This window comes from Cavia porcellus, unplaced genomic scaffold (genome assembly GCF_034190915.1).
Source record: "Cavia porcellus strain 051 isolate PalLab524CR breed Dunkin Hartley unplaced genomic scaffold, mCavPor4.1 scaffold_1, whole genome shotgun sequence".
NCBI lineage: Eukaryota > Metazoa > Chordata > Mammalia > Rodentia > Caviidae > Cavia > Cavia porcellus.
In genome coordinates, this window is record NW_026947484.1 from 130,738,770 (window position 1) to 130,763,826 (window position 25,057).

Consider the following 25,057-nt stretch of genomic DNA (forward strand, 5'->3'; position numbering starts at 1 on the left):
GTAAATCAAGGGAAGACATAATTATTAAAACATTAACTTGAACTTTCAAGTCTTGTTTGAAAGCATTGCTCTCCTATTATAAATCTCTGGCAAGCTCTTACTCCAGTCTAAGATTTTGGTTTTTTTTTTTTTTTTTTTTAAAATTTAAAACAAAACTCTTGACATGTTTTTAACTACTAACAATAATAGTAATACATAACAGCTGCAAGTTCACTTCTGAATTATCAGTGGAGGAATTAAAGGCGTAGGTTATAAAATGAGAGGGTTAGCTACTTTATAAGATGATTCAGCCAGTGACTCATGATTCCGAGTCATGTGATTTAAAAATCTCAGTGGCTGTGAGATTATCTTTGGGGAAATGGGAAACTGTTAAATATATCAAATTAGAGAACTGCGAAGTAGACTTAACCAGGATTCAAAGAGCATGGTAAGATATTTGTGTATGGTGATTTCATTAGAAAGGTCATCTTTATTCTGTTGATTTAGACTTCTGGCCATATAATACAACTTCTGTAGCACAAAGCAGTATTTTATCTATCCTAGTGTGCAAAAGCTGTCATCATTACTAGATTATTGAACAAGGTCTATATCACCTATCAAAAAGATCCAAGTATCAAGATACATGGATATCAATTGAGGGGAAATTGCCCTTTTATTGTACCTTTTCATTCAATCAGTGACAACTCGGATGGGATGGAAGCACATGACAAAGATGGACAAGAATATATATTTCAAAACGCAAAAATTTTCTGTAGCACTTGCGATCTTAGAGACATTGAAAGGCTATATAAATGGAAACCACACAACTGAATTCCAGATTAAAGGTTGCTCATTTGGCAGATAATCATTGCAAAAAGATAAAATGAGAACTATGTGTGAATGGTTATCATGACCCATCCATGAAGCAGAAGAGCTTTGTTCTTACTAAGCTTATGGAAGCCTGTTACAATAGCAGCCTTATAATTTGCCACTGAATAAATCACCAAAACCAGCTACACTAATTATATCTTACTCTCTGATTCCCCAAATGCTTATTTAATAGACCTGAAAGAATTTCGATAAGAGATTGAGGCCCATTTGCAATCTTTGGCATTAGTCTTTTATTTTCCAATAGTCTAAATTCGGTCTCCATTAATACAAGTGGAAAATATATATTTTCAGTTTTGCTCAGAATTATCAGTAGTTAAAACCTCTTAGTTTGCTAAAAATTATCAGTAGTTAAAACGTTGTTAGTCAATGCTTTTTTATTAATGTGTTCTAATTATGCATATTAATGGGGTTCAGTGTGATATTTCAGAACATGTGCTGACCAAATGCAGTCTTCCTTTATCTACCTTCCTGTACAATGTTCCCAGCCTTTGTTAATCACTAGTAGATTCAGGTCAACTGTATTTTTAGCTTCCACATATGACAGAGAACATGTGGTTCTTGCTTTCCTGTGTCTGGCCTGCTTGATGTAACATAATGTCCTCTAGTTCTATCCATTTTGCTACAAATTGTGTATAAAACACATTTTCTTTATCCATTCATTCATTTTTGGGCACTTGGCCTGATTCCATATCTCAGCTATTTTGAACAGTGCTATGGTAAACATGGACATGCAGGAAACTTTTTGGTATACTGATTTTGTTTTCTTTGGATATATAGTTAAATAGACTAACTGGCTTGCTTGTTAGATCTATTTTGAGTTTTTTGAAAAACTTCCATACTGTTCTCCATAATTGATATACTAATTTACATTCCCATGGTGTATCTTTTTCTCTGTATCTTTTCCAACATTTTATTTGGTGCCTGCATCCTCATGTAGGTTAATTTTCAGTAGATTCCATGAAAGTGAGAGATGTAACTTATCAACTAATGATTTCTTACTGTTATTTTTGACTAGTCATTTCTTGCTGTTATTTTTGAAGTTCTGTATTATTTATTTCCCTTTTTCTGTTTTCCTTTTTTTCCTCTAAATAAAAAAAATGAGAACATGTGTATATATTTTTGAATGGGGAGTCATTTTTATTGGAATTTATGGAAAAATCAATGAACAAATCCTGTGCACTTGGCCTGTGTACTTAAATACAAGTAACATACTTCAAATGATTGGGTACTGAAGTATGAAATCTAGAGAGTACTGGAAATGTTTGAATACGGAGGTCAAAATTACACTTGAGATAAAATCTTATTTCCTGTTTCCAAAGTAAAACACTTACAATAAGGACCCCCAAATGTTCCTGGAATAATAAAAACAACTCTTGTAAAAAGAAACTAGATGAAGTAAGTGTGGTTAATTTGAAAGTACAGATTAATTTTCTCAAAACTATTCATGTGTTTCAAAATTAAGAGGGAAAATTTCCAAGAGAGAGACATATTGGAGTTTTATTGAACTCAAAATAGTTTTGAGTACTGAAATAGTTTCAGTTTTTTTTTTAGGTTTTCCACTGTTGAGACAATTCTGAAGTTCCTCAAATTGTGCTTGTTTTACCACTGTAATTCTGAGAACTTCTGAATAGTGGAACATCATCGTGCAACAGCTTTTGTAGCTTGTGCAAATTAAGTAGATTGACACTAGCTGCAAACCTAGGCTTATTTTCTATTCCTTCTCTGAGATCTCACATATTACTAATTTAATAAATGTTTATTAAATATCTACTTTCTACCAGGCACTGTGAATACAAAAATGACTAGGACAGAGTCAGCTCTAGAGTTGCTCATAATTTTGTAAAGGAGATGAAAGAACAGACACTTACATTTTGTGTTAAGTTCTTTGACCAAGGGCAGTTAGGAGGCACGCTGGAGGAATAATTAAGACTTCCTAGAGAAGGTATCAGAAAGTCTTGAAGATAATTAGCTGTCGCTCAGCTAAGTAGGACAGTGTAGACAAGTGGAGCGAGAACAAAAAAAAAGGTGTGAAGATATTTCTGAGCAGAAAGATCAGCTACTGTGAAGGTACATAAAAGAGGGTGTGTACTATATACAAGGAATTCATAATAATTCAGGATGATTGATGTAGAGCAATGTGATGAGGGTGGAGGTTAGAAAGATAGGAGCTGGATCATGAAGGGCATTGGATGTCATATGAAAATATTAGGCTGTATTGCAAAAGCATACGGGAGGAGTTAGTGAAATATTTTAGCCAGGAGAGCCATTAGCGTTCTTGTAATTTAGAAAGATTATTTTGTTTGTATTGCAGGAAATTTATGATGTTACTCATAAGGATGAAACCACAGTTACAAAATAATTCAGAGGTGGAAAGGGTGAGAAAAGTTGAACCAGGAATTTGGTGGTGGGGACAAGTGAGGAAGAAATCTGGGGACAGTTGATACCCAGGTTTCTAAACAATAATGTTAAGGACAGGAGGTCTGATTTCTCAAGATAAGAAACACAGCTGGCATGGGACCATTGAGTGTAGGAACTGAGTGACTCTGTTTTGCAGGTGTTGAGTTTGAAGAACTTTGGGTAGTCTAGAGATCATCCAAGGAGATACCTCTAGCAAAAAGATTATCATACAAAAAAATAGATTGTTTCCATGGAAAACAACATCCCATTAAGCTGGCTAATGCACTCAAAGGTTTTTAGAATATGTAGATAAATCTCACAGAATTCAATAGTAAGAAACAGAGTTGGGCTTCCCAATTTTGCATTTTTAACTGAAACAACACAGTTGTTCTACTTGATGTCCATTTGTTTTCTTTTGATTTTTGCTAGGCTCAGCTACTACTTCACTATGAATATGGATTCCATGGACTTAGGGTTGCCATGATGCTGACCATGACTCAAGTACCTGGGAGTTCATAGCTTTTTGTTTGTTTTTAATCTTAAGCCTCTAAGTCCGCATTCCAAGTTTCAAGGAGACAGGATCTAATTGAACTAGGTGACCATCTGTGGACAGAGAATGGGCTGGCATGGGTTTTAGAATGGAACATGAGCAGGGTGGAAATGATTGGCAGAGAAAACAACTGGCACCTAGAAGCATTGTAAAAAAATAGCAAATAGTATATAATCTTGGATAGATAGAAAAATCTAAGTAGTTAAAACTAAGTTAGAGAATACAATTGAGGAAAGACCAGAACATTGGAGGTAGACTAGGAAGTGACAAAAGAAAAATGAATTCGCAAAAGTGACTGAGAAATGATGGAAAGAGAGATAAGGAGAAAAGTCTGATAAAACCAAGGAAGGAGGAGTCCACTGGCATTGGGGAAATGGAAAACTGGAGTATGGCAGAGAAACTAGTGAGGAAATATTGAGAGGTGGAGACAGACACTAGATTATAGGGGTCGACATTATAATAGGGTATCAGATAAATGAGAGATAAGGAAACAGACATAACTTTTATTTTTTATTATTAGTACATTTTAGATATACGTAACAATCAAGTTCATCATAGGGAGTTTGTACTTATATATGGTATATCTTGATTCTTCCCCCCCATTCCTTTACTCTCCCTTTACCCCTCCACCTCTCCCTATTTAAGCTTTGTTTCCAATTTTTCCTTCTTTTATCATTTTTCTTTTCCCTTCCTAGTTCTTCTTCCCATTTAAATATTTGTCTCAATATCTATGATACATTTTTGGTCCTTATTTATAACTTCAGTTTCTCACACCAAACAAATGATGTGATATTTACACAGGTATATCTGATTTATTTCACTTGTGAGTATGGTCTCAAGGTGCATCCATTTAGCTAGAAGTCTCAAGCTTATCCTTATTTATGGCAGAGTAGTACTCTGTTGTATAAAAACCACCCATGTTTATACATTCATGGGCATTTGGGTTCTTTCCAAGAGTTAGCTGTTACAAATTGTGCTATTATAAACATGGATGTGCATATATCACTGTTATATGACACTTTTAATTCTTTTTTTGAGATACAGTCTTATTGGAGGCCAGCCTGCACTACACAAGAAAGTTCAAGGCCAGCTTGCGCCACACTTCTAAGTATGGATTTGAAGGGAAGAGGCAAATGAACTAAAGATGGATGAGGAAACACATTGATCAGACATTCTAGCATAGGGTGATATTGAGTATGCTGGCTACCACAGATAATAGTAGATAATACGTAGATGGAAGAGGCAGATGGGATAGACCACAGCTCCAGAGAATGGAACATTTTGAGAAGGAGAATTTGCATACAGGACATACCCAGTAGACACTTTTGAATGAATAAATGAATAGATTGTTCAAGTTTGCTGAGTTTGTTTTTATTTATCTTGGAGTCTTTAAGCAAGCGGTTTGAGTCTTTGAGGCATACTGAGGCAGTGCTGGGCTTGCCAGCTTGAACATGGTGTAGGATAAATACAGTGGAAGATACAATGGATAAATACAATGGGAGTGTCATTTTGCTCTGCTTCAGGATCTCCTTAATGATAACTCTCATTGTTCTCACTTCCTAGGGAAGACAGAATTTGAAATGGGAGGAGTGGTAAAGGTTGGAGGATGGGGCTGTGAATCAAAAACTTTGATCAAGAGCCAGAAAGCCTTAGATTCTAGTCACATTTTGAAATTTATTGGCCATATAGCCTTAGAAAAGTGCATTAAGTCTCATTATTTGTGGCGAGTATGTGATATTTCCTACTTTACAGATTGTGTTGAGTGTGTTCATATATTATTGTAAATAAGTACAGTACAGTTGTGAAATTTCTTAATATATACTATAGACAATGAATATAGACTGCATCCGGTATAGGTCCTGGGGGCTGTCTAATGCTGTCTCACTGTACACACACACACACACACACACACACACACACGCACACACGTGCGCACACACACACACACACACACACACACACACACACATATACCTCTGCAGTACTGTTTTCTGAGTTCTTTTCTGGCTACTACACATATTGAAAGTGTAGCCTGACAGTGCTGAACATTCCTATCAGCATAGAAAGTGCCTGGAGGAATAAGCACATAAAATCACAAATTCATTACTTTCTTGAGACTAGAATGTAAAAATTTTAACAGCCTTAAAAATTGCCTCCAGAAATTATGCAAAAATTAATTCTTTCAAAAATTTGCATTTACACTTATAAAATGCTATTTCCTTTTCTCTGTGAATTATTTTCATCTCCATAGTTACAAATCAAAAGACCACACAGGCATTTACCTCTGCAGAGTTCCTCAGCTTCTGTATAGACAGAAATAAACACTAAAGATTTAAGCTATATTTACCATCGTTTAGCCCAGATCTGGATTCTAATTAGGCACCGTGACTTGTATTATTCAGTCTGTGATTATTTGTACACTCAAGTTAGGTAGAAATAATTAACTTTTTTATGACTGGCATATGGATATAGATTAAACTAGTAGCACCTGGCATGTAGTGCTCACAGAAACTGCAAAGTTAATGGGGTAGTGCCTATGAATCAGTTTGTGTTCTTTATCTTCAACTAAAGGCATTTGATATGCGAAGTTGGACCAGGTATGGGTGAAGGACTCAGCATATGTACTCATTCTTTTGTCAATTATGTGTTTGAGATCAGATTTCTGGGTTATTTGCATTCATCCTTCTCTAGAGGCTTTAATTCCAAAGAATGGTTTCATGAATCTTAAAGTTGAGAGACTATATTGTCACCAGAGATTTTAGTTCTTCACTTAGCTACTTCCATAATAGTCTTCTCTTCCATGATTCATCAGACGTCATTTAGAGTGAACAAAGAGGGATATTTTTAACAAAGTAAAGTAGATCATTTTGGCCAAGATTTGTACCCATATATAGTAGATGTAAGTGATGCAAGAGGCACAAGATTGATAAAAGTTATAATACCAAGAAAAGTACAGTAAATTTACCTGAAGACTGAGTGGGTTCTAATTCACAGGAAGTATATAGTAGTAATTATGAGTCCATTAGTTTCTGTTTAAGTCTAACAGCAATGAGAGAATTGTCTTAGCTCAGAGACTATCTACAATACTGTGGAAACAACCTGCATCTCTTAATTTATTCTGTAATATTTCAAAGGATGTAAAGATTTGATCCCCTAAGTGAAATACGTATAAATTATGGGTCATGGGGTCTGCCACCAAAATTGCTATGACCAGAAAACTTAAAAACAATTATTTCTTATATTAGTTGAAGGCTTAGGAAATGCTTTGTTTTTTTTCTCTGATAGGTAATTACCACATGTGAGGCAGTCTAAATCTGCAGTTTTTTCTTTGTTTTATACAAAGTAAAATTCCAGATGGAAACCAGAGTGAGGACTTGTTTGGATGATACAGCATTTTTTTTGACATTCCAAAAGCACAAGCACACTTGAGGGACTAGCTGTTATTAAGAAAATGATTTGGGATCAACATTCCTGGGTACAAAATATTAACAATGCATATAGTAAAGTGTGAATGCTAGAAGTTATGCTCTGTGTAAAAACTATAGGTCACGTATAAAGAAGACAGAATGAAAATGAAATATTAATACTCTAGTGTTCTGTATATATTTAATAAGAATCTCTGAGAGCAGGTTCATCTATATATTGACCTTAACACACTTTTACAGTGCTTTGAATGTAGCAGTGCGCACAACAGATGCCCAATACAGATTTTAAAAATGAAATAACATATTGGCCATGCTATAATTTACTCTTCTGTGACTGGGACAAAATATAAAGGCTTTCACTTATTTCATACAAATTCTTTCTTCTTTGAGACTTCACTGCATCTGCAAGAATATTAGACAGGAGATAATGGGGGAACTGTGGAGAATGCTGGCCTTTAAGCGGCTTGCTGAGTGTAATGCACAGTCTTCAGAAAGTGGGAGGCCAAATGAGTTTCAAAGCTGATCTAAAAGCAGCTGATGCTTGAGTTATGGAAAGCAGCTAGCTTTCAATGTTTCCTCTTTTGCAAAAAACAAAACATTGAAGGAAAGAAAAAGAAAAAGAAAGAAGGAAGAAGGGAGGGAAGAAGTAATTTGGAATTATTAATATGAACAACAAGTATGTTTTTGGTCTTTTATTGAATTCGGTACATAACATTTGCAGACAAAACATTTTAAATCCAATGACAAATTAAAAAAGTGGATCAGATGAAAATACCACAAAATCAAAACTGTATTTACTGAAATTACTTAACGAAAGGCTCAAAACTATTATGACAAGAACATCAGAGAACAGGGGATAAGATTGTAACTTTACATTGGTATATGATAAATTAACCATGTCAAAACAAAATGAATTTATAAAAAATATAAAATGTAGGCTCAATTTTACATTGTAGTAAGAGTTCCTATTATTTGTTATTAATGATATTCATTCCATACAAAATAACACATTTGACTTACTTGATGAGAACTAAATATAAGATGAGAAAATTTTAAACTCTGATATCATACACACATTTCATTTGAATATTCACAGTAACATTACACTGCTAATCAGTACAACTACAGAATGTTTTACAAACTGTATGACTTATAAGGGAAAGCAGTAACAGTGTCTAGCTATTGTTTGTGAAAGGATAAAAAGGTAATATTTATCATGGATTTACACATGAATATTCTTGATATTTAAACTAAGCTGTCATCAGATTTTAATTTTATCTGGGGCAATCCTTATATGCATTTTAAAATTTGCCACATATTTTAACTATATCTAAACATTAACACTGCTATCTGACTCTTGATGACCAATTCTTTTTGTATGACTACAGGAAACAATACATTTATACAGAAAATAATACATTTATCCACAATGCCCATTTCCTGTCCTTCAATCACTGCACATGTGTAATAAAAAACAAAAGAGGCTGAAAGATGGTTACTATGATGCATTTAGTTTTTCTGTCTCTCTGAATCATATTGTCTAAATGTTGTTCCTAGAAGGAAATGAGAAAAATTAGCGTTGTTTTTTAGTCTAGCATTTTGGCGTTAAATAAATCTGGTGTTTTAGGTCAGTGTGTGGGGATTTAAAATGTTGTAAGTGGAAAAGGTTTAGATATCACCCCATGGAAGAACTACAGTTAAGTATCTAAAAATGATTGACAGCAATAACACTCAGGAACCTGAAGTTTTCACTCAGGAACCTGAAGTTCTGCAATGTATCTTTAAAAAATAATTTTAGTCAAAGTTTTAAACATAATGGCAATGACAGGATAAAGTTCACATGACAGAGGATGAATAGTGTAAAGAATTGAGATTGAGAGCCACGTATTGACCAAATCTTCTTAGACAACCCATATGACCTTACTAAACTTTGGCTGTTCAATCTCTAAGTTTTGGGGGTGATACTGGTATTTCATGTGGTCGTTGTAGGGTTTAAGTAGAATATGTGAATGATGTTTGCAAAAACAAGATGGTGTATCTACTATTATGATGCTGTGAAATTAATATCTATATAATTAAAAAAGTTATGATACTACATTACACAAAAAACTACACTGTTTGCTTTCCCTTTTGTGTATATATAAATATGTGTAAGAATTTTTAAACATAAATGATATCATTTTATGGAATAGTTAAAAATGGTCTATACAGTTTCCTTAAAATTGAAAAAAAAGAAGATATTTGGTTTATAGGTATACAATTGTATGGCATTTAAGAAAAACATTTTGACAATTTTAAGTAAACTAAATACTTAACCTCCCCCACCCCAAACCCAGCAATAAGAGATCACACCAGAGACAATTTACCAGAAGAGATACTACTATGGTTTGTTTGGTATGGTAACTTCACAAATGATTGTAAGATACAGTATTATTACGATATGCTAGAATCACCACTTAGCATATTTCATAAACTTTACAACGACAAAATCACTTTTCACAAATATCACTAACACTAATACATGAGAGATTCAATCACAGCTAAACCTGAAAATTCAGATTCATAAAGTCAAATGATTAGGTTAAATGTTTAATTGCTCCATTAGTCAAAATATACATTTTGATTATGACAGAGGCCTTTAAAAGTCGCCCCCTTTTCTGAATGCAAGGAATATAACACTGAATCTCTGGATGAATAATTTCAGTATGACAAAATATTTCTGTATCATTCAAATGGACTGCTATCATTTTAATAATTTCTCTAGTGTTCCAAATTCTAGCACTCTTTTATCTAATCTCTTTTATCATACAACCAGTAACCAGAATATACTCCTGTTTTTCAATTGGTGTAATCACCTGTTATCTTTGTTGTGCAAAAGCTGTAACCTTTTTGTCTCAACTGTCCATTATTGCCAAACAAAAGTGTTTGGGCTATCCCTGAATTTTGTTTCTCACTCCTGAGCAAACTTGATTATGATATGGCTCTATCTAGCCTCCTTTGTATTAAAAAAACCATAAAATTTTATGAGTATTAGTTTACTAGTCATTTCTTCTGGCTCCAAAAGAGCATTAAACTTAAATGTGACAAAAATGTACTTTACAGGACCCAGGGATTTAGCTCAGTGGCTCAAGTGCTTGCCTGGTAAGCAAAAGGTCGTGAGTTTGACCCCGGGTACAAAAAAAGTGTACGTTACAATCAGCTATAGTTCATTGGTAAGCAAAACATACTGAGTCTTGTTTGCTGTGAGTTTTTAACCCACAAAAATTTAAAGAGAAATATTAACTTTAAAAGACATTTTGTATAAATAACTATTCAAAGATGAAAAGATAAATCATAATAGTTAAGTCACAGTCAGATGAAAATACTATTTGACATTTTTATGTCTAAGGCCAATTAGTAATAATAGAAATATGAACATTTCAATTTTTAATCTATTCAGTCCTTTGAGAAGACATAGATAACATGTTAGTAACTGGGACAGGGGACAACTGGCACATGTATCCATATATTATGAAAATTTGAAAATGTTATATAATCTTTTTAAATGGTAAGAAACTGATTACTGAATTTAAAATTTCCACTTTGCAGAAAATGAAACCGAAGCTCTGAGAAGTTAAAGGGACTTTCCTGGGGACATAAGACTTATAATTGGCAGAGTCAGCACTACAGTACAGACACCTGCTTAAGCTCTCTAGTGTGAAAAGAATCAAGAGACCATAATGCAAACACTTCTATTGCTCAATGTTTTCCCACTTTCCCCTACTCCCAGGATTATAATGTTGAGTGTGCAATAAAATTTTGGCATCTCATATGCAACTGGCTAGCCACTTTAACACCTAACTAAATTTAACAACTATTCTCCCTTTATTTCTAGTGATTCCACTGGTCTGTTTTCCTTCTGAAGTGAGTTTTTTATTTTTTCATGACCCCACTGTAGATAAGGGAAAATTCTTTGAGGAGAAACAATCTTCTCTTCTCTTCTCACAACCAATTTGAAGAATGATAAATTTAAGACACTTTTAAGGCTTAAATATTATTTCACTTCATTCTCTTCTTTAGAAATGCATCTGGAAAGCTGAGTGTGTAAGTATCGTTCAAAGTATTTTTCAGGAAATGTACATAATAGGTTTGAGGCCTGCAGGGCTTGGAGATTATTCAACTCAGCATATCCATTTTGTAATTGAAAAAACTGGAGCCTAGCTATGGTAACTGATTTCCTTAGGGTCCCATAGATAGGAAGTAGGTAAGACTTCTGGCCTTCTATTACTTAGGTGAGTATTTTGTTCACTACCCATTTTGTAAATGTCTTTGGTTACTTATCTGATATAATTCTGTGATTTCCTTGTGAGTATCCAGGTTTTGTATTTATTAAAACTGAGGCCTGTAGTAATAATGCAGATATGATACTAAATGTACCAAAATGATTAAAATGGTATTATTGGTGCTTTATGAGGGTAGATTTTATGCCTACTGATCCTTACTAATACCTCTGCATATCTAAGACCTCTTGTAGCACAGTTCATCGGCTTGTTTCAATCATTCCAGGCTATGATAACCAGATAAAAGGATTAAGTTGGCTGTAATTTGACTATTCCCTGGGCCAGTATCTCTACCACATGGGCTAACACCAAATAAAAACAAAGTGTGCCTATACTTTCACTTTAACTACAAACCATCTCCATTGGAGATTCCTATAGCTCAAATAAGAGCTAGTTCTCATTCCTTTATCTCATTTTATCCTATAGTGATCTGGTCTACAAGTTTTGACCACATGAAATTAGCAGAAGGTTATGAAACATTTACTGTAGACATTGCCTCAAAGAAAGTTACCTGGATTGTATCTCCTATTCACATGTTTTGTTGCCATTAGGTGAATAATTGTTTATTTAATGATTCCTATGTATTAAATTCATCACTTGTATTACCTTCTAAAGGCATCAAAAAGTTTATAATCTTGACTTTGCACCTGAAATATTTTATAGTAATTAAAACTACGCAAGAACTCTAATTATAATTTAGCATTGTTATTCATTTAAACAATAGGACATTGCATTTGTTCAGGTATATTTTGAAAATCAGATACAGAAATGAAAAAGGTCTTCTATATACTATATGTTCACAGTTTGACTTTCCATAAGGCTTATGAAATAATATACAAATAGCTACCATTATGCTGAAATGTCACAGTAAATACATTAATAATGGCACAGAAGTGAATGTCCCAAAGTGGGAAAACATCTTTATGACACCCTAAATAGCTTTTCCAATTAAAATTTTGCCTTTTTAATTGAAAAAGAGTTCCATTTCTAAAAGAATATAAAAATAGAAAACGAGTCAAGGAATCTTTTACACATATAATCTCGAAGGAAAAGCTATAGACATTAGCTGACATAGTATACATATCTTTAAGAATGTGCTTTGTCTCACCCATCAAACATCCCATGAAAATCAAATTGAATTATCATACATGAACTGTTTAAAAGTATAACTAAATGTTAAAATTTTAGTTAATATAGATAAACATATAATAAGTACTAATATATTTTGTAAAGTTAAGGTAAGCTAAAATCTATCTCTAAAACTAATAAATATTTTAAATTAAAAAATAAAAGAATGTTTAATCAAGCAAGGCACATTTCTTTTAGGCAAGTCTATCATTAATATCATTCTGGGCACAGTGACGCCTTTACTTATGTATAAGTGGGCTAAGCTATTCATGGGGGCCTTTGGTACAGAACATACCTTCAAAAGTAAAGTTGCACATAACCAGAACACTGAGAATGACATGAATATGTCTCATTATTAAATACAGTTCAATAATTAATTTAAAAAATAAGACAGTATTAGTTGGTTTATTAGAAACAAATATCTAGGCTTTCCTTATCTTCAACACTGATTATAGTTTTTACGTGATTAGATTTTATTACAACATCAGATTGTTATACCTTAATATTTTTAACATTCTTTGTCTCTTGAGTAATAGCTTTCATGCTGCACACAAGATGAAGAGAATCCTTCAGCTTCAAGCTGTTTTCTTAATATAAATCATTATTTAATGTAAACGGAAATAAAAATATGTGCTGGCAGACAGATCCCTGCTCATCAGTGATGTAAAAACTGCTACTGAATTCTTGGTCCAGGTAAATGAAAACTTAGCATCTTACTGGTTAAGGCGGCTCTACTGCTCATGTGGGGCTCTTCAAGGATCTGTTGAACAGAGGAAATGCAATCATTAATTGTATATGCACTTTTAAAAACTGTAGAATTTAGAAACTATAGACTTCAGACGTCAGAAAAGTTCCATTCATAATTTTTAAAAGTTGATTTTTTACTGTTGCTCTCAAAAGTTCCAGTAATTTAGTTTTCTAAATCCATTAATTACATATTGAATTCTTTTACATTAGAAAGTTTCAGATTATGCTGAAAGTATAAACTTTACCATTAATTATGACTCTATAAAGCTTTGTCCAAAGTAATGCAATTGCTTGCTTTTTGAACAGGAAAATTTATATTCATCCTTAGAAGCATCTGAAAACTTGTCAGTGCCATTGATTTTTAGGAAAATGTATATGGATTTCCAAGTGTTTGATTCTTGTCTGACTATATATTGTACTGTGGTCATCTGAGAACTCTTTTGAAGGCAATAGAAACTCCATTCTCAGATAAGCATCACAAGCAGGAAAAACAGAGAAGGGGGGAGAGAGAGACAGAGAAAGAGAGGAAATAAGAGATATATAAAGGAACAGTTTTTTTTCAAAATAAGTACTGTGAAAATCACATTTTAGTGCCACAGGATATCATGCTTATAGTTTGTATTTTTATTACAAATCTTGTGATCCTTTAAAAATATGAGATCTGCACAGTTAGGTACACTTTACAGTATCATTAAGACCACAAAACCACTAGAACAGGGCTATGGATACTCAAGAAATAAAGGTTACAGATTTAATAGTCCTTTTCTCTAATTGAAAAAATGATTTAGAAATGCCAACAGAATGACAGTGTTTTTCACGGTTATATTCAGAATGGTATCTGGTACACAGTAGATAATTTATGTTAAATGGATTATTTAAATACATTTTTACTACTTTTCATAATGCCTGGCATATAGGGGATATTCTATAGGGGGTATATATACTGAATGAATAAAAAGATATGTTGAAATTATATTCCTGTGCTCTTTACATTTAGTTCCTACATAATATAAAGGACACTCACAGGGACAAAAACAGAGAATACTGAATCCAGGTTTCTTTAATATAATTCATATAGAACACTTTCCCACACAGCCTCTTGGTTTTAGCAAATGCCTCTGTATTAGACATAAATACCCAAAGATGACAGTCTGTAACACAGATGAAATGATATAGTCTATTGCAGCATGTGAGCCACACTGGTCTATAATTTATGCCTTTGAGGGAAGAATATTCACTAATTAAATTAAATACTGTATACCTACTGTTTGCTACACAATCATTTACTGAAAATTTTTCCTTACTGGCCGGGACTATAATTGATTATGCTGATCAAAGAGACATAGCTTCTTAAGACAAATTTTTAGTCAAGAAACAAGAGTACCGTATATCTATGGTATACTTATATTTAATTATGAGAGTTTGAAAACTTTAGTGGTCTAACAGTTATTAATGATCACAAACAAAAAAAATGTAGTAACAGTAATCATCTGGCATCCATTTTATTTCCCAAGTGCTTGGTTTTTGTTTAGTGTTACTACATACTTGCTTATCTTGAAATGGTGCTATTAAAACTAAACTTGTCTTGATGCTGTTCCATCATTTTTGTATAAAGGTTGGGCCTTTTAAAAAAACCTCATGTATCAATACCTGCCTCTTGAAGTTCTTGTAATTAAATTGGTACATTAAGGTATCCTACGAGATTATAGGTGTGAAGGGAGTTACATTTCAATAGAAATTTTAAAAAAAGTAGTATTTGGATGGTAATCATGATATTTATGTTAGAGGTTAAGAAACTGGTTGAAAGAAAAAGAACAAAGATTATCAAAATTTTTGAATAAAGAAGTACAGTAGGAATTGGTGGCTTATAATTGAATTTATCGAATAAATGTTATATCAAATAAAACAAGAAAAGACAAGAATAGTCCAATTTCAATAATCATCAGTTCATTAAAAACTCATTCATATCTCCACCAATGCCTAACTGAAAAAGTTCAGACTCAGTTCCTTAACTGTTGGCCTCACTAAATTTACTTGACGATGAAAAGATTGAAGTAAAACATATAGATGTATGGGAATTTTGTTTTCACATATCTACACTTTGACATCTGTTAACTTACTTAGAATTGGCTGCACACCAGTTAAGTTCCACAAATTCTATAAACTAAATGGTAGTGAATAAGCCCAAAGGCTAGAAAGATTTCCTGCCTATTTATGTAGAATTATCTGACTGGAATTTTGGAAATTGTACACTCTTAACAAATAAAAGAGGTTTAAACTTAGTAACTAAAGTTAATAATATGCTAAGATGTGAACTTTGTCAAAAGTTGGGAAGTCATGAGACAATAAATTGTGAAGTATAATCAATATTTCTTCATGCAATATTTAAGTCTATTAATAATATCTTCAATTCACATAGTTACACAGTAAAATAAACTACACTTTTGAAATCAGTTAAAAGATTTTCAGGTAAAAAGTCTATAAGATCTAGGTATAAAACAATTAAAACACGGCTCTTACTTGGAGGAATTATTTCTATCTGTGGTTTTGCCTTCACAGTTTTGCCCTTCAGAAATCTGACAGTCTTGATTAATATGCTTTTAATTATAATTCCTTACAGATATCAGATACCAAAAAAGCATCTGATATTTTATTGTTCTGTAGTCATACATGAGGCAAATAAAAATGTAACATCATGTGAGACTGTTTTAAATTTGACTATACCAAATTATAAAGAAAAATCTAGTAAACCTGATATTGAATTAGACAATAAAAATAAACAATGTTATAACCCCTCATCCCAAACCAGGAGGAAACAGGGAAAAAATAAATTAACAAATTGTAATTCTTTGTTTTGTGTCATTTCTTTAAAAAGCCCTTACAATTATCCTCAGAAGAGAGGAATAATATTTGGTCTTGTGTGCTTAATTGATAAGCTGATAAAAGGAGCTTCTGTGGTTTGCTGGTCTGCATATATAAATTAAGTACATAGGTTAATTTTTAATTTGTTGACACATTTGGTAAAGAAATTGTACCACTTGATGTAAAGAGGAAACAGCCAGGTCAATCTTTGGTTTAGGTTTGCCTGGAAAAGGAGAAAATTCGGAAGAGTTCTGGATAAAGTTTCCTTCTATTCCATCAGCAGAACCCTCATTTTCTACTGTAGGGGAAAGCACACATACCACAGTGTTACCTAAAACCTTGGCAATATCTGCACTACTCACATTACTGCTTCAACAAACTACTTATTAAGAACCAAATGCATTCCAGGTACTATCTGGGAGGACACACCACAATGAACGGACAAAAAATTGTGTCTTCATGGAAAGAAAGAGAAAACAGACACTAAACCAAACAAATAAAAGTATCTAGTATGTTAGAGAAAAAATTAAGTAGATAAAGAACACAGAGAATGTCATGGGATGGCAGTTTTAAATAGAGCAGTCATGGAAATCTGTACTGAGAATGTAAGATCTAAAGGAAGTGGCAGAGTGAGCCATGTAGATGCCAGGTGCTAGAACATTCCATGCAGGGAAACAGCAAGGAAAAAGACTCCACATCTTATCAATGGCAAGGAGGTCGGTGTGGCTCAGCATGGGTCAAGTTGGAGAGTGGCAAACAAGGCCAGAAGAGTAAGGAACCCTGAGCTAGGTCTGGCCTTACAGGCTATTGTAAGGTCTCCAGTTTGTACTGTTTGAAAAACTAAACCAGATAGGAGTTTTGACATGAAGAAAGTGATCTTACAAGTGTGTTAAGATTACTCAGGAGGCCATGCTGAGGATACAGTCATGTCAGGAGAAGGACGAAAGCTGGGGGAGTAATCAAGAGAGCTCTATAAAAGTACAAGTGAGAGAGAATGATAGGTGCGATGCTAACTTTCACACTAAAAAGTTGTGGTGATCTTAACAGAAATTCCCAAAACTTTGTGCTATGACAATAGCTGGATGTGAGTTTAGATTTATTAATAACAGTCTTCAAATTTGATGAAACACCGTTTTTGTTCATTTAATTGCTATATTACTAACAAACCGAATACCAGACTTTCTTTTTCAAGGTAGAGTTACTATCTTGCACTATTTAGTTTATAACAACAATAATAAGGCTTTAAAGAAAATGATGGAGCCTCTTTTTGAGATCTCTCCTTTAATGCTTTGGATGATTGATGGTGTAAATTTTGAAATGTAAGAAAAAGTACATCTGTTACAAAAAGAAGAAAAAGAAAAAGTTTTGGCTTTATATGGCTTTATTTCCCTTCTTCCTTCCTCCTCTGATTGACATTCTCTCAAAGATTATCAACTATTCTCCTTGGGGTATATAAAAAAGTGACTTAATTAGCATATGTAAAATTGTCACAATAAAAAATACAATAAATTAGTGGTATGAAACTAATAGATTTATTTTTGTTTTTAAAAAGCCAAATACAAAACAGAAAACAATTTCACCTTAAGATGCAATCCCTAAATGTTCCCCATCCTCCTCTATGTCACACTATTTCCACATATCTTCACTTTGGGGGACATTTGTGCTTCTTTGCATTTCTTAGTGGGAGGGGTTACCATTTCTAGTCACAGCTGAAAGGTAGGAAAGACTTGGAACTGCTGTAGAAAATGTTGAAATTTTAAATGTATAGAAGAGAATAAATTACAGTTATGGTTCTCAAAGGAGTAACTTATTGGAATATATTATGCATGTTAGGTTAATATACTATTTGCAAAGCAATTACTTAAATACATCGTACATCAAAGAGGTAAATTACAAGTTTATGTAAATAAACCATAACTTTAAATTTCTTGTCCATTTAAAATTTCAATTCTGAAATTATATTTAGAAGCTCACAGATAACTTATACAATATTTTATGTGTAGGTCTCTACAATTATGTTGCAGTGGTTAGTGGATATTTAAAAATGCTATGTAAGAAAAAAATAATAACAAATGTTTACCTCCCTCTTTCTCTCTAGATCTAGTAGCTATGAGGGTAGATACATTTTCCCCATGGTGCTGATAGATATGCATCGATCCAGTTACACTGCTTACAAGAATCTCTTCTTGCAACATATAGACGCATATACTTCTTCAACACCCAGATGTGCAACTGAGCTTAGCACTGAAACCTGTAGTTTGGTGAAGCTAACTAACATGGGCAAAAAGATTCATTTGCATTTTGCTTTAAGGTCAAATCACTACCATTTTCATTTCATAAATGATTTAAGACCTTAGTGAAGGAGCCATAGGTAGTATGTATGACAAAAGTATATTCTAAGGATCTGTTGAGCACAGATTCTCTTAAAGATTCATGGAGTGGCTGGGTAAGTCCACAGTGTCACAAATTTCAGTGAACTGGAAATCTCTTGCTTTCAATCTTGCTGTTCTCAGAAATTTCTTCCTTTTTAATAAGGGAGAGTGAAACTGTTTACATTGCTTTCTGGTATAGTTCTTCAGCAACCTAAGCAAAGTATAAGGAGGTAGAAAAGCAATCATTTGCATAATAATACCATATATTTTTGATTAAAACACATAAAACAAAAATAAATGTCAAACTGAAAAAAAAGCACTGTATGGCTGCTTATTCTAATATTAAATCCAGATAACCAATATATATAAAGAATATTCTAGTATGGTTGATTATTCTAATATTAAATCCAGATAACCAAGCATATAAATTACCAGAAAAGTCAATATCTATCTGACTTAAATAACATTTGCTCCTCTGGTTAAAAAATACCTGATTATTAAGAAAGGGTTAATTTTGAGAACATTTAATACAATAGGCTTCTGGGGATATGGTCCTTACATGAACTCATAATTAGAAACCTAGGCTGAAGGCAAACACAAGAGCACAGGGATTTATTTTATCTCTCAGGTTTCCCAATGAAAGAAACAAGGGTTTTGAGCCAGCAAGAGCTGGCTTGAAATCACAGAAAATCAGTCAATCTGAGCTATTTGTTATCCTCCTAAAATGAAGTTAATAGCACTTACCTAGGAGAACTGACAAATGTCCAGGACATGGGTGACTTTTAATACACGGTAATTATTATTATCATAGAAAGGAAATAGGAAAACATTGATTATTTAGGTATTTGCCATTCACAACATTTTTATTAATTATATATGCTTGTAATGATCATAAAATAATGTAACATCATGCAATCATTTTTCCTAAGTTTTCTACTTGTATTAACATTTAGTATTTGTAATAAACATGTGAAATAATACTCATTATCTTAGTTTACAAATAAGGAAACTGAGGTGCAGAGAGGTTATATAATTTGCTCAAGGTCATACAGCAGATTAAGGATTCAAACCCTGGCAATATGACTGTGGAGTTTAACCCCTTTTACCATCTTACTGGAAGCCTGGAAGTAACAGTAATGCAACATAACAAGCATTTGATCAATAAACACACAACATGTTGCTACATTCTATGCTAGACACAATATTCAAAACATCAAGCATCTAAACAATCAGGGCACAGAACTTATAACCTTTATGAAGCTTCCAATATGGCGACTAGAAGCAGTTATATTTCCTCAAAATTAAGACTCAAAACCTGTGCTATATCTGTAGGTAAGGATAAAAGGTCTTTTTCAAACTAATATTATTTATGCCTTCATAAAAATTAAGTCATAACTATCATTTACTTATGGAACTAATCAAGTTCTCTACATCTTCTGCATACATGTGAATAAATTTGTCACCTTTATGTTAAGATTTTTTAAGGATAGATAAAATATTTTATACGACTGCTACAGCATATTTAATATTATTAAAATGGGTTATAAAAAGAATAATTGGTCTTTAAGAATATCAAATGTTAGGTAAAAATGTGTATTGATGTTAAAAGTAACTCAAAAAAAAAGCCAAGGAAATTAGATAAAGGAATCCTGTTCAGATACATATAGATAAAAGCAAACAACTCTACAGTTGAGTATATACAGATTTCTTGCCTCTTTTGGATGTGTTTTGTTGTGTTTTCTTCCTCTTTCTCTTCCTATTGTATCAATCAGTGTGGCTCACTTTCTCAAATGCACAAATAATAAAGTATGCAGGCTTCTGAAAATATTTGATGAGCTTAAAAACAAGGTTTACTCTAATTTACTCTAGAATAATTATGTGTTATCAGAGTGGAAAAGCAATTGTGTACAACATGTAATTTATATAAATATATAAAACAATTATTGTTTCAAAGAACAGTACTAGTGTTTACTACTGAATAATTATGTAAATTAAAATTGGACTGTTAATATATCAACTTTAGAGTCTGCTTTATATTCTTTTTTTAAGGGGAAACAGGTTGTTCAAAAACCAAATGGGTTGGTGAAAGCAATGGAATAATCTTCAGTTCAGCTTGAGTGAAAAGTTTTTCTGAGGAAAAATAACTTTTTCTTCCGTTTTTTTGGAAATAAACACTGGAAACCAAAGAATAATTAGCCACGTGGAAAAACGGGAAAGATGTAAACTTTAAGGAAAGGCACTTGACATAAAATATAAAGCTATTGGTTTTCTAAGCATTACCAATGTAGATGTGAATCTGGTTCCACGTACAAAAGTCAGTATAATACACAGTGCTCACCTGATTCTGTCTGTCTGCTGGCAACCCTTGTACATAGCTGAAACTTGCAGATGTTCCTTTAAGATCTGGTTACTTCTACTCTTCCTTCCACTGATTGTAATTCCTTCCGTTAAAAATGAGCATCCTTTATATATTTGCTTATTTTGTTTTTCAAGTGCTGTAATGGTGACAGTCTTTTTGCAGGAGCTGCATTTTATTTTCACAAGGAAGTCTAAAGGTCCCTTCTAGTAAGATTTCAGATACACTGAATTTCTCATTTGCTTATATACAGGACACTTTTATGGTAGATTTTGTTGTCATCACTTCTCGGAGAAAGAAAACTGTAGAGAGCATCTTTTAAAATTATTGCCTAAAAACTGGCATTTAATTCGTATCATGCTTTATTGTGGTTTGCATGTAACATTCCAAAGATGGTATTTTCCTTGTCAATTCAGACATTATGGGATAGCATCAATGCTGTTCATAAGAAAAAATGCATTTGGCAACTCTTTCACCTTCTTAGATTCTCACACTTAACTTTATTTGTGCGGTTTCTTCAAATAGTAGTTTCCCTTATGAAATCATGTAAGTAAGAACCATCTGGAAAGGTTACTGTGGAAACAGCAAGGGCTGGGGGTGGGGCTAGGGAGCAAGAGATGCCATGACAACCTTTTTCGGGTTTCCCAGGAAACATGGGTTGCTATAGAAACTGCATCAGCCAGGTCCGAATTAGTAACTTCCGCTGGAAGGGGTGTCTGCCACTTTAATCTTCTTGTGATACTGCAGCAGCTTATCTCAGATGCATTAGGAATTTTTTTGTTGTTTCTCTCAGCAGCACTGAAAACATCTGTTTCTAGACTTTGAAAGATGTTAGCTGGGACATATACACAGAACTTGACTGAAATCTTTTAGTCTAATACTTGCAAAATGCTTAGCAAGTTCCAAACCATTAGTCAGATCAGGATGTTTTGGGCATTTCCCTTTGTTCAAAGCTGTTCAGACCCGTAAGACGCCGGAAGAGGAGGACTGAAACAGAAACTCCAGTCAAAAACCATATAAGCTTACAGTCATTGTTTTAGTTGATCTTCCATCCATATTTCGAGAGTAGGCAATTGAACTAAACACTCGATAAAATGTTACAGTGTCCACTAAAATAATCACTTAAGTATTCGCTCACTTTACTTAGTAAAGAATCCAACTACCTTTTAATTTTGAATTTAAACAGTTACTCTGCAGTCTAACTGTCCTTTAGTTTCATTTCCTCCCAGGGTGTACTTTATTTAAAAAAATAGGACATGTGCTAGAAATCAAGTTTAATGTAACTTTTTGTTCACAAAATTAAGACGGGGAAAAAAAAAGAGCTGAGAGAATGCAGCCCACTTGCAAAACAGGCACCTGTTTCAGTATGAAGCACTAGGGAGAGGGAGAATGAAGTGTGCTTCCCTCTTCTTCATGTCCTTTCCTCGATGGATGGTCTGGAAATGTATAAAATAAGGGCATACACAGACCAGGGGGCACATTTCAGAGAACAATGTGCACAGTGTGTCACTTGTATCATATATTAAACATCGGTGAATATCTTTTTGATGTTGACACAGGAATTGGGATTATTGTTCGTGGTGCAGGTGGCAGTGGAATTGCCCGTTTTGAAAGGGGTCTGGGGGAAAGTGCTGTGATTCATACCCCCCTCTTCTATTACCATATACTCCGACTTACTCAGAGTCGAGTTACTCCGTGCTTTTCGGAGCTCCTCTGCTGAGGAGGAGAGGTGCTGGCAACTTCCAACGTGCATGTACTGGGCTTGCTCTTCCCCTTCGGTCTCCCGGTGGTAGAAGTAATTGAAGTTGGAAACAATCACAGGAACTGGCAATGCAATGGTCAAGACACCCGCGATGGCACAAAGAGAGCCCACAATCTTGCCCCCAATGGTCACTGGGTGCATATCACCATAACCAACTGTTGTCATGGTGACCACTGCCCACCAAAAGGCATCTGGGATACTGCTAAAACCCGAAGTGGGGTCATCTGCCTCCGCAAAGTAGACCGCGCTGGAGAAAAGGATAACCCCAATAAAGAGGAAAAAGATGAGCAAGCCCAACTCTCGCATGGAAGCCTTCAATGTCTGCCCCAAGATCTGCAGCCCTTTGGAGTGACGGGAGAGCTTGAAAATGCGGAAGACCCTCACCAGACGGATGACCCTGAGGATGGCCAGGGACATGGCCTGCTGTCCGTTGCCCTGTCGCTCAGCCAGCTCGGTGCCCAGAGTAATAAAATAAGGAATAATGGCCACAATATCTATTAAGTTCATGATATTTCTTGAGAAGGTGGCTTTGCTGGGGCAAGCGAAAAAACGCACCAGCAGCTCAAAAGAGAACCAGATGATGCACAGGGTCTCCACTACGAAAAAGGGATCTGAGAAGCTGGAGGCTCCCCCGGGGGGCCCCGACGTGCTGTTGCTGGCTGACTCGAAGGCATCCTGCGATGGCGAGGCTGGGTAGTCCTTCTCATCTCGGAACTCGGGCAGCGTCTCTAGGCAGAAGATGACGATGGAGATGAGGATGACCAGCACGGACACGATGGCGATGCCCCGGGCCGGCCCGGAGCTCTCGGGGTACTCGAACAGCAGCCACACCTGGCGCTGGAAGTCGCGGCGGGGCAGGGGCCGCTCCTCCTCCCGCAGGAAGCCCTCGTCCTCACGGAACTTTTCCATGGCCTCCTCGCCCAGCTGGTAGAAGCGGATCTCCTCCGAGAAGATGTCGATGGGCACGTTGACCGGCCGGCGGATGCGGCCCCCGGACTGGTAGTAGTAAAGGATGGCGTCGAAGCTAGGCCGGTTGCGGTCAAAGAAGTACTCGTTGCGGAGCGGGTCGAAGTACCGCATGCGCCGCTTGGGGTCGCCCAGCAGCGTCTCGGGGAACTGGCAGAGGGTCTTGAGCTGCGTCTCGAAGCGCAGCCCCGAGATGTTGATGACCACGCGCTCCCCGCAGCAGTCCTGCTCGCCGGCGGCCGGGAGCGCGGGCTGCAGCGGCTCGTAGCGGTCGCAGCCCCCTGCACCGCCGCCGCCGCCTCGAGGCGGGCCCCCGCCGCCGTCCACCGCCTCGGGCTCCGGCAGGTGGTCCCCGGGCACCACGGTCATGTCGGGCGGCGCCTCGGGGCCTGCGGCGGGCTCCGCGCAGCCGGGGTTCACCAGTGTGTGGGCGCCGCCGCCGCCGCCGGCGGAGTCCTGGGGCGGGTGGGCGCGGTGGCCGGCGGGGGGCTGCGGCGGCGAGCACAGGAGGCTGAGGTGCTCGTCCATGCGGCGGGGCCCGGTTGCTGCTGCCGGCCTCCCGCCCCTTCGCCGCCTCCGCCCCTGAGCCCAGCCCGCCGCCTGTTGCTGCGGCCACCGCGAAGCTCCGTCTGGGTCTGGCGCGGTGCGCGGGGCCGCGCTGCAGAGACGCCTCCTCCGCCTCCTCCGCCCCCGCCCTTCCGCGGGGTGCGCGCCCGCCCCTCCGCGTCCCCCACGATTCCCGCCCAATGCGCGGGAGCGCGCCTGTTTTCTTGGGGAGCTGGGGACCTGCACCTCACTGCCGCCCTCCTAGCAGCTCAGTGTTACCGAAGCACTACAGTTCTGCACCTTTTAGGCCCCCAGGACCCAGTACCCTGCAGATCTGGCCCTCAGGGAATCTTAGCTTTGGCCCCCGGATTCAGCTGGCTTCCAGTAAGCGCCCACCTCTTCCCTTTTGGGTCAGCTGATCCTGTCCCAAGCACCTGCCCTGGAACCATAGCTCTGCGCAGAGGGCAGGCCTCCTTGGTCTCAATGCCCCCACCTAACCTCCTTGGATTCCGTGCAGCCCATATAGAAGAAGGCCAAAGAGGAAGAAAAGTAGGGACGATCACGAGGTGCCCAAGGCCTGGCCTCTAAGGTCATAGAGGGAAAGAATGGAGACTAGGTGGATGTCCTGGGTAGGAAGTCCCAGAGTTCGCTTGAGGGGAGCAGTTCTCCAGGACCACCGGGTGGGTGTTCTAAATAATGGTGTTTTGGATGAGAAGCTGAACAGAGCTTCTGATGCTGATGCTGGTGGGTTTCCTTC

The 25,057-nt window shown here is 36.1% G+C and overlaps 1 protein-coding gene across 4 annotated transcripts; it reads right to left on the minus strand.

The window, feature by feature from the left end:
- Positions 1 to 7,919: 7,919 nt before the first annotated feature.
- On the minus strand, positions 7,920 to 24,809 carry Kcna3 (potassium voltage-gated channel subfamily A member 3). Of its 4 annotated transcripts, XM_063255618.1 has the most exons (4): positions 22,704 to 24,809; positions 21,009 to 22,013; positions 19,415 to 19,449; positions 7,920 to 13,449 (listed from the first exon to the last, which is right to left on the minus strand). In XM_063255618.1, exons 1-2 carry the CDS (start codon positions 24,280 to 24,282, stop codon positions 21,946 to 21,948), a joined length of 1,647 nt encoding a protein of 548 aa, XP_063111688.1. In that variant the 5' UTR covers positions 24,283 to 24,809; the 3' UTR covers positions 7,920 to 13,449; positions 19,415 to 19,449; positions 21,009 to 21,945. The 4 variants fall into 4 exon arrangements, with proteins under 4 accessions (XP_063111688.1, XP_063111684.1, XP_063111683.1 ...); XM_063255614.1 differs by having other exon boundaries at positions 21,009 to 24,684; XM_063255616.1 differs by lacking the exon at positions 7,920 to 13,449 and adding an exon at positions 15,192 to 18,881 and having other exon boundaries at positions 21,009 to 24,684.
- Between the last annotated feature and the right edge of the window lie 248 nt (positions 24,810 to 25,057).